At 37.9% G+C, this 11,057-nt stretch overlaps 1 protein-coding gene across 1 annotated transcript; it reads left to right on the forward strand.

The window, feature by feature from the left end:
• Positions 1–324: 324 nt before the first annotated feature.
• casp3a (caspase 3, apoptosis-related cysteine peptidase a) lies at positions 325–10,137 on the forward strand. Its single transcript, XM_014971170.2, has 6 exons — positions 325–663; positions 865–1,004; positions 6,363–6,491; positions 7,217–7,392; positions 7,493–7,601; positions 7,691–10,137. The coding sequence occupies exons 1-6, from the start codon at positions 599–601 to the stop codon at positions 7,918–7,920; spliced, it is 849 nt and encodes a 282-aa protein (XP_014826656.2). The 5' UTR covers positions 325–598; the 3' UTR covers positions 7,921–10,137.
• Positions 10,138–11,057: the final 920 nt, after the last annotated feature.

The following is an 11,057-nucleotide window of genomic DNA, read 5'->3' on the forward strand; positions in this document are numbered from 1 at the left end:
ACTTGCCTGTGACAACATGGAGGTGCTGGCGTCTCGTTTTACACGGAAGCTTCGCTGCCACTCACCCAGGCAAAAGAAAAATATAACTATCACGTTTTAATTTGCAAACGTTATTGTTTTAACAATGCACTTTTTACGTTTTCCATACAATATATGAGGTTATTACGACATATATATTTATCACGTTACAATGAGAGCCCTATAGAGAAAATGGCTCTCGTTATAAAAAAACATTAAATTTTGACGTTCATACACGTGATCATTTATTATGCCAACGTCGAAAATATATCGTTAAAACAACACAACCTGCCTGACTGCAGTTCAGGAGGTCTACGCTTGCGGTTCAACCCTGGTTTTCCCGTGATGACTAACACCAACTAACACGGGATGTCCGCACGGCAAAAACAAGCGCATCTTAGCATGACGTAGGCATCTTTGTTTACTGGGCGGGTAAGAGCAGCTAAATGCTTCTCTGCTCGCTCTTTTCGACGTCTACGTCTGCGTGCATTTTTATTTCGCAGTTGGTGCCTCTGTTAAGCGTTCAGGGCGTGTAGTTTCTCCGTCCGGGTTGGCACTTTTTTTTATCCTGTTTAGAACTATGTCCGCAAGAAGACCAGGCCCTGAAGGGGACACCACAGACGCGAGGCAAGACAATGGAAAACAGTGAGTCAATGGTTTATTGAGGCTGTCTGCGACCTTTATCCTGAGCAGGTCATTGTTTCTTTGTCATGTTCAAGTCAGTAGAACAGACTCCGAGTCCTCTCGGAACCTCCGAGTTCCTCGTTTGACTTTCTGACCTGCATCACTTAATGTTGTTTTTAATCAATAACATGATGAACTGTGGTTTGGTTTGTCCTTCTGCAGGCCAGCCGGGTCTTTGTCTGCTCCTTCGCCCATGGACGTTGATGCTAAGCCCCATTCTCACAGCTTCAGATACAGCCTCCGTTACCCCAGCATTGGCCAGTGCATCATCATCAACAACAAGAACTTTGACAGGCGCACAGGTGATGCTTTATCCTATTTCTTTTTAGCCTCTGACTAGTTCTTATGTTTTCAGTCAGAATGAACGATACTGACTGGAAATGTCATCCATCTACTTATAGAAAATTTAGAATTGGGTCATATTTTATTTTGTTCACATTCTAAATAAGGAAGTTAACATTTTACAGTTGTACCATTTTAGTTGTTGACATTGGTGCATATTAATTCAACAGTGATATGATTACTTTAAAACAGTACAACCATTTGCAGAACTCATGTAAACTGAAAATATACTCCATTGCAGTTATAGAAATTAGAGACCAAAAATGGTAGGCAGAAGCTTCTTATACCTATACAGTTTTAAGCCTTTTTTTTTACGTAAGATTTTGTATTTACTTGGAGAAAAAAAATCCCCAATAGAGAAGCAGTATTTAAAAAAAAAAAAAAAAACAGTAGCTCAATGTATCAAACTGCAGCTAGGAGCACAATATTAGTGTGTGACTATCAAGGACTGTTTGCATGCAATATTTGGCAGGATATTGTAACTAACTGTCATTCATGTCAATGATGTTTACTTTGGATGATCTTTCACTCCCTGTGATGCTCACAGTGGACATATGTAATGAAGGATAAGAAATATTAGGAAGAAATGTTTAAATCAATCTATGCGAGCAACACACTTGCATGTTTTCCTCTAATTAAAAAATATATAAAATTTTACAATGATGATTAAATCTTTTATATATGTTTATCACCTGGTTGTTTTGTATATTAGTGTGAACAAGACTTAATTCATAGTCAGTTACTCTGCATCTTTAACACAAAAACTTAACATGATACTTTATTGATACTTCGTTCCAACAACTATAATGGAGATTATTGTATACAGTTCCATTGCAGTACTAAGTTGTTCTAAATAACAGAATGTAAAGATATCCACCTTGTTTGGAGGATTATTGTAATGTGATTGCTAATTCTATACATGCTTTGTAAGTTGTGTATGAAACCATTTTGCAGTTTTTGCCATGTACAGTGCATGGACAAATAATTTACTCCAAAGTAGATTTCTCCTGCTTTGAGTTTCTTTTGTCACCATGAACTGTTTCAGATGAATAAACTAGGTTTATTGTTCCATAAAGATGACCTTAGTAAATGTATAACACATAAAGTGTTATCTGTGTCTGATATTACATAATAAAATGAATTTGATCTGACATATTTCAGTTTGACTAAAATCAAAAATAGTAGACTGTAAGGGGGCAAACACTTTATCCCAGTAGTGTATATTATAAAATACATTTTCTAAAGAACTACTAACTACTTTGTTTGGTAAAATAAATGCAAATTACTTTGTCAGGCTGGAGCACACATAACAGAATGCTTGTCAAATCTTCATTAAAGCCTGATAGGATCACCTGACATCAATATCCAAAAGTTTTTTTTTATCTAATTCTACTGATTTCTTTCATTCTTTATGGTTTTTGATGATGTAGAATATTGGGTGTTTCTTCCCCTGATTATGTTAAAGTCGTGGAATCACTTGGGTTCTAACTGGAGCTTGTTTTGTTTGCTCTGAGTTCTTTCAGAGTAAAACTGCTGGCAGAAAGTGATAAGCAATATCTAAAATGGTTGATGTGTCTGAAAGGGTGTTGGTCTGCTGGCTTATTCTTGCGGAACCTCATTGTTTCACAACCAGTTACACTTGTTATTGCTCAAATAAGCACATTATTGATCCATGAATTAGCTCAATGTCCCAATGACTTCCTTAAAAATTAGATTCAAAATAGAAATGATTTACCCATGATAGAAAATCATCAGATAGCAACTGACAGATCAGAAGCATATTTAAAGTGAGATTTGGTCCCAAGGCAACTGAAGATGCTTATTAAATGTGTCTGATCTCTGATTTCTGTGTGGCACCTCTAGTTAGAATTTCACTACATTATTTAAGTGTATAACGAAGCTTCGGTGTTTATTTTTCATGTCCAGGGTTCCTACGGTGTGGAAAGGTCTAGAATTTAAATTAATTATTTTCCAGGTCTGTGTAGGTAAGAAAGTAGAGTACAGAAAATATCTGTATTTCACCCTCTATTCCCATTTCTATTGCCATCTCCTTTCTTTTGTCCTTAAAAATTGGTGTCCTCTTTTATTGGTTTCTTAGGAACATTCTGCAAGTGAAAAGACTGTCAGGCTGAATCTGAAGCTCGAAATTGAAGACATGATGATCAGTGTTTGTTGGCATTCATGCCCTACAGGTCAGATGTGAGTTAGATGAGAAGCTGACGGTCTCGAGTGAGCTAGATGGTGTGATGTGGAGTTACCTCACAGTTCAGAGAAGGGTGATTGGTGCAGACTTTAACAGACAGGTTGGTGAAGGGAACAGAGGTGGTAAGAAAGTGATGGGCAGGTCTGGGATCCAGGACAGGAGAGGGATATATATTGGTGGACTTTGTGAAAAGGAGATGGTCATAGTACAAACCTTCTTCCAGAAGAGGAAGATGAAGCTGATGGTGAAGAGAACAAATGCAGCGCAGAGGACCAGATAGTGAAAACAAAACAAAGTGTTGTGGATTTTTTGAGGAGTCAAGACTCCCAGATGAGTGAAGAGCTACAGTGTATGATGAAGGTAGATGTGGCAAAGTACAAACAAAAGGCGCATGATGACTTGTACAATGTTGTTTATGATAGCTACTACTACTACTATATCTGTAAACACTGCAGAGCTTTTGGTTTTTACCTGTTGGATTCAGATAATGGACATGGGTTAGCATGTCTGCTAAATCATGTTGGCTTGTGAAAAGAGAAAAGGAAAAACGTTTGATTAAAATGGAATAAGCTCATGTTGTAAAACTACTCTTTCAGTCAATAGTCTCTTAAACAAACCAACCAAAGGCTCAGTGGCCTGTTTGCACCAAGGAGTTTGAAGGATGGAACCCTGCAAAACCCAACAAAAACAATGAAATGGATGATCAGAAACTATTTAAATTGTTTTATACTAAACTAATTTCCCTCTGCCCAGACACAAAGCCTTACTTTAGAGATTCTTAAGAACAAAAAAGATCTCCGGTAGTGTGTGAGTCGTGCAACGGAGAACAAACATGATGGGATGATCAGAGAGTCTTTGCAGTTGGAGAAAATGGCAGTGTTTGCCACTCAGCAAGCGGGGGACCCCAGTCCAGCCTGGGGCAGTGAAAGATGTGAGTACGTTAATGATTGCAGTGGCTGCCCGGTTAGTGGTTGGGAAAGGTTGACTTGGTTTGGCCCTGTACCTGTACAGCAGGCTTGTGGAGCTGCAGCGTCCTCTTCCAGGAAAATGGAAGCAGTGTCGGTTCAGCAACAGGATCAGAGTCTCATTTAGGGGAATCTATAATTCAAAGATTCTTTCTGCAGAATTTTAAGTAACCCAGAGTCGAGACTTCAGCCAGAATATAGCCAAAGTGGCGTTCTCCTTTTGGCCAGCAGAGGGACTGCAATGTTTCACCATTGTAATCCCTTTGCAGTAAAGAGGGTGACTTCCCTCAAGGACAGAGTTTTTGTTAAAACAAGATGTCCCATATTCACACAGTGAAACTCCTCTTCCTCCTAGAAACTGGAACTGGGTTAATGCAGTGCATTCTGGGATTAATAGTTTTTATTCCCTGTATGTAGTTCAGGTTGTGATGGCCGGGAACCAACAGGAGTGACGAGGAAGGATAGGCTCAGGACTGAGAACATCAGAGGGACATCCCATATTAGATGTTTTAGAGATGAAGTCAGAGACCAGACTGAGAAGGTTTGGACAAGAGACAACAAGATTTGTCATGCCTGCCTGCTGCAGAAATGTCAGCCATAGATCCATTGTGAACTTTAATAGTGTCTGTGTTGAAACCATTTACCTGCATCCCCTGATACTTAATTAGGCGTTCAGACGTCCGTTCCTGTGGTGACAGTTGTTAGAGAAATAACAACAAACACTTTCATTCTGTGGATTCCTGTAAATACCTTCCAGAGTTTGCATGGCGTGTGTGGAGCCATGCGTGCTCCACACACGCGTGGCTTTCTGAGCGGGAGTTGGACTTCTTGAATTGCAGCATGGCATTACGGTAGGTGTGTCTAAACTTCAAACTGAACTGGGCGTGTGTGAGAAATTTTACTGAGACTAAAATGCACTTTACAAATCTGGAAGTCTTCCCTCAGGGCATTGGTTTTCAAACCTTTCACGGTGTGCTTCACACCCTTTTTAAAGGAAGCATGACAAATTCATAAGGACAAACTATACTGCTCACTGGAGTGAAGTCCAACATGCCTTGTTTGAATTTATTCAGGTTCAAGCTGACAGTTTTCAGAAATAAAACAAAAGATACAGGTCACTGACTCTGCACCACTTGTCCGATAGTTTTGTAATCGGTGCACCAGGTATGCATGACTCGCGCACTATTTTAACTTAGAGATACATCCTTGGGTAGAGTAGAGTAGAATGAAATTGAAGGTTGTGGGTTCAATTCTTTAATTCAGTACCCAAAGTTGCCCACTAATCTGTAAATCTGTGTATGAATGCGTGCGCTTTAGTGAGCGCCTTTGTTGATTGGGAGGTAATTTGGTTATTAGCACTACCGAGCGTAGCCTCAGTCGGACAGATGGACAGATGCTTGTGGTTCTCACTGAGCAGACTATGTCTTGAAAACCTGTCTAGCAGGACTGAAAGAGCACACTTGGTTCAATAAACACTTTTAATAGATTACTGTTTGAGTCGGGTAAGCACTAGCAGCAGTTCCTGGTTTATTATGTTGTTTTATTGCAGAGTTGGGCACATGCAACTTAAACATATACGCCTACTCAATGTGTTATTTTAGGTGGATTTGTCTATTCATTAGGCATTGGTATATCATCTGAAACTACTGACTTACAGTATCTGTGGCTATTTAAAATTTCCAACACTTTCCAATTTTTCAATTTTTTGTGAAAAGTTTAAGATTTTCAACTCTTAAAACAAATTGACTCCCTTTATGATCATACTTTAAATTAGGAATATTACAGTGAGTTGGAAGGAGGTAAATATGTCTTTTTAAGGACAAATAATTTACATTCACTTGATTATAGTAAACATGAGTCTTTTATTTCTTCATTGCTAATAATATCAGCATATCATAGCAGGTCTTGTTGTTTCTTATTTTTGACATATTTTATTCCAGCACACAAACTGACTCAAAGCATGATGCTGCCACCACCACCACCACCACAATAAATCCTTCGTAAATCTGCACTAAGTTTACCAGAACTCTCAATTGTGCATCAATCAGAACTTGTAGAAATCAGGTTAAACTTCCCACCTTAAAAAAAAAAAATATATATATATATATAAAAAATATTTCAGTCTGTTTTGCCTCTTTTTGTCTTTTTAGGTATGAATCAACGAAACGGCACTGACGTTGATGCAGCCAATGTGTGTAAAGTGTTTACGAAGTTGGGCTATGCAGTGAAGATTTACAATGATCAAACAACCGATCAGATGATGAAGATTTTAAGTGCCAGTAAGTACAAAAGAAAACTTGTATTTTCAGATTTGAGAACCTCCCTTTTGGGAAAGTTACCTGCACGGTGCTGTGGAAAGACATTTGTCCTTTAACAGATTTCTTTTGCTTTTTTGTCACTTAAATTACAAATTTTAATTTAAGACAAAGATAACCCTTGTAAACATTAAAAAAGAAGTTTTCAAGTGATGATTTTATTTGTTGAATTTATAAAGTTGTCCAAAGTAATGTGACCCCATGTGAAAGTAGGCCTGGGTTTCAATCAGCAGCGGACGGTGATTGATCCCATTTTTTAAATGTTTTTTAAATTTATTTATTTTGGTTCAGTTTCACTGGCCAGGCCTGATTACTGCTTGAACTGTCAGGTTAATAAAGACATTTGTGAAGCAGAACCTGCTTGGTAACATGAAGTAGGCTGAAAGATCTCAGAAAGCATCAGGCCCCAATCAGGACAAACAGAGACACTGACATTTCTCAGCCTGGAGACTTGAGAAGGTTTTCTCTTAAAAAGTAAAATCATCATTTGAAAATTGTATTGTACTTATTCCGATTTACTTTTGTCTGATGTTAAGAATTGTTGTATGATTTGAAAAATGTTAAATGCTGTAAAAAATAAACAAACTGCAAAACATCTGTAAGGGGAGCACATTTTTGTTGACAGCATTACCAGTTCTGTTAATGGACGGTAGTGACGACTCTTTTCACTGACTTCTTTGTTTTTGCAGCATCTATGCAGGATCACAGCAACTCCGCCTCGTTCGTCTGCGTTCTGCTGAGCCACGGTGATGAAGGCGTGATCTTTGGTACCGATGGCCCGGTGCAGCTCCAGAGCCTTACCTCATTATACCGAGGCGATCGCTGTAAAACTCTGGTGGGAAAACCCAAACTTTTCTTTATCCAGGTAGGCAAGGCCAATCCTTAGATTTTTTTTTCTTTTGATTTTCTTTCTTCTTGTTTGTCATATTATTTATAGAAAATTTTGTCTCGTCCGTTCTGATTAGGCGTGCAGAGGCACCGATCTTGATCCGGGTATTGAACCCGACAGTGCAGACGAAACCGCAAAGATCCCTGTGGAAGCAGACTTCCTCTACGCCTTCTCCACTGCGCCAGGTTAATTGTCCATAAGTTTTCAAATTGGTAATTTTTTTTGTTGTTGTTTTAAAACATTATTAATTAAGATTAATCTGTGATTGTCATAGGCTATTACTCCTGGAGGAACACAATGACAGGCTCTTGGTTTATCCAGTCACTGTGTGACATGATCAGCAAATATGGAAGGGAACTGGAGCTTCTGCACATCATGACACGAGTAAACCACAAGGTGGCAGTAGAGTTTGAGTCTGTGTCCAATTCACCAGGGTTTAATGCTAGGAAGCAGATCCCATGCATTGTGTCGATGCTGACCAAAGAGATGTATTTCTGCCCTTGATGTTGAATTCACAGCACAGACCTGAGCTTGGCAGATGTGATTACAGATTGGGTTGTGCTTTTCCACATGATTTCAGGTGAAAATTACACTTCTTGAGAGAAAATGTGATACTTCAGGATACTTTTAATTTAATAGGCTTGGCATTATAGGTTTCTCACTTTGTGTTGTGTATGACTGACATGAATAGTGTTCAGTATTTTATATCACATGTGCCTGTTTTTTTTATTGTTTTGTTTTTCAGAATTTCTATAATTATTTTTTAAATCGTTTTCAGGCTAAACTCAAACAACAGGCATCTAGTTTCACTCTACCTTGTACCTTTAAACAAACCAATTTCATATTTAGTCACTGAGTTTCGCTAAATTTCTTTAGGAAGTTAAGCATTTTGAAAAGTCATGGAGATGAACATAAAAACACTTCCTTTATAAATAGTTTTCTCAAACTTTTATACTGCATCCTATTTTGACTGATTGTGGTTCTGATCTCAGATCAGGCCTGTCTGCTCTTATCAGAGAGGATGGAGTTTGCTCCTTGATCAGGGAATAACAATATTGGGAAATAGGAGTGTTATTAAGTAATGGGATACATTTAGTTAGCATTGCAGGATTATTTGAATTCATCCACAATAAAGGAAGGAATGAATGGCTTGTATTAGATCATGTCAGCCCATCTCTGTAGGATTTAAGTTCAGACTTTGACTATCCCAATGCTGACTGATGGCTAAACTTTTATTTTATTTTTTTTATGAAAAAGCAGAATTCATCACTCATTAACAGTTATCAGGGTCCCGAAGCAGTCCCAGACCATCACACTGCCACCACTGTGTTTCACTGTGTGTTCAATGTCCTTTTTTGCTAGTTTTACACCAGATGTCACACAACACACAGTTCTTTCAAAAGGATCCACTTTGGTCAGAATATTTTTCATGGATCATCGAGATGTCTTTTTTTTGGGGGGGGATGTTGGAGGGAGGGTCATAATTATGGAATTATGACCTCTGATCTTAGCAGGGGCGGGAATGCTTGCAGGTCTTCAGATGTTCTGGGTTCTTTTTGACCTCCTAGATGAGCCGTTAAAGCGTTGTCATAGTAACTTTGGCTCTAACTGTAGTTTGATTTCATTATTCAGTGAGACTATCAGATGGTGGAAGTAAACCCAACAGAGTGGTTAGCTAGTTAACTTATGATTTAAGTGGTGTAATTATAAACTGTATTTCGTATTCAGTAGAATTATCTTTGCCAGCACAATCTGCTTTAAATGAGTCCAAATTCAGTAAAACTCTGTAAAGGACAAATGTTTTTTCATGACACTGCGTGCTCTATGTGGCCATCAAGACCAAGAAACTCCAACTGACCAGTTCTCAGTGATCTTTGCAACTTTACTGTTTACACTCTACACACTTCAGGGAAATTCAGGGAAATGCCCTTTTCAGCCAGCTTGACTGTTTTTGTACTTTTCTAATCATGAAACTGTCGAAATGTATCTGCGCACAATCAGATTCTGAAAAGGCGGCAGGTATTTTCAAAGCTGTATTCTCTATTTCACCAGACATTAAATTGAACAACCATACTGCCAACAATAATGTGAAAGCATCGCTAGGCTTTTGGTGGATAATGTCTAACATAGCCAGGAGCGGCATGTGAGCTGTAACAAAGCTCGCAAATGGGGTTGTCTTTTATTTTCAGACTTTTGATTCGTTCTGATCTTTTTTTATTTTGGGGTAAATTCAAACTGCTGACTTGAGAAAGTGTTTCATTCCCAAACAAAGTTTTTTTTTCTTATAATGAAATTTACTTGGATGAAATTGACAGAGTCTGTGCGCTGGTTCAAATTTTTCTTTAATTGGTTACAGAAGCTATGGAAGCCATTCACCAAATGTTGTGATAATAGCTTTCTTGCCTTAAAACCTTTTGTACCAGTTTATTTAAATTATCTGAGCAAAACAAATCTATTTAGGCCTCACGAAGGGAAACCGTCAGATTGTTGTACTTCTATCGTTTTTCTAGGTTCTCGTAAATGTAAGCATTTGCACACTCTGGTTCCAGTAAGTTCTCTTTTGTGAGAATCCACTTACAATAATAACTTGTTTTAGTTTCTTCAATGTTGAAAGGTGGACAATTTTTACATTTGCAATATACAATATCACTGTTTATCAGCAGCTACATCATGAGCTTGATGGAATGTTTTTGTTCTTCTAAATAAACGCTTTCACTCAGACATTGCTTGTTTGGCTGAAGGGTCAGAAGGTCGGGGTTTACCAGCACATAGAGGCAGCTGGAGAAAACATCTTCAGCTCCGGAGCCGAGTCCTGGAGGAGCTGAGCTCTGGAACAGCCACACATTTATAAGGGTAAACGTGTTGTCAGAACTAGGCAACCAGATCCTGAGCTCCAGAGCAAAACACAAAGCTGATGTTATTCCTTCACTAAGATAGACAATGCACTTCATACAAAAACCAGGACAACCTGTACAGGAACAAAAAAGGGACAAAGTAAGTACACCCAATGACTCCACAGCTTGTAGGATGACCTTTTATAACAATTTCTCTTAGGTCATTGCTGATGGTTTCACATCTTGGTGTTGTATCAAGATAATTATGATTACCGTTTGCACCAATACCTTAATAGAATTAATAAATATAATTTAGTTCAGAACTGAAAAGTATACATATATAATTGATAAATTATCAAAATGTTAACTTGGTAATGATATCAGTGGTTTTAACAAGAAAATGCATCATGACCAAAAAAGTGTACATAACACTGTAATTACTAAATCTCACATTACAGTGGCAACCACACAGTTTCTACATGTGAACAGTGAGTGGGAGTAAATAAGTTTTTTCCTCCCACTCCTTTTTGAGTTAAATGAGTTAGTGTTTTTTAAAATATTAATACAATATTATAAAAAAAACATTAATTGGATTACTTGGTGTCTTGTCGTTACTGTGCATATGTTACTGTATATATTTGTGTACAAGTGGATGTACATATATGTTCTTTTTTTTTTTTTACCTACTAAAGGATTAAATGTTTTTATTTTCTTTTATATGGCTCGAAATAGAGCACCTAACCAAACACCAACCTATATGATCCAGACAAGCAAGTTACTAAAACAGCAGGTTTTATAGAGGTTGCA

The sequence above is a fragment of the Poecilia mexicana genome, unplaced genomic scaffold (assembly GCF_051168715.1).
Source record: "Poecilia mexicana isolate PSO_F unplaced genomic scaffold, ASM5116871v1 scaffold_2, whole genome shotgun sequence".
Lineage (NCBI taxonomy): Eukaryota > Metazoa > Chordata > Actinopteri > Cyprinodontiformes > Poeciliidae > Poecilia > Poecilia mexicana.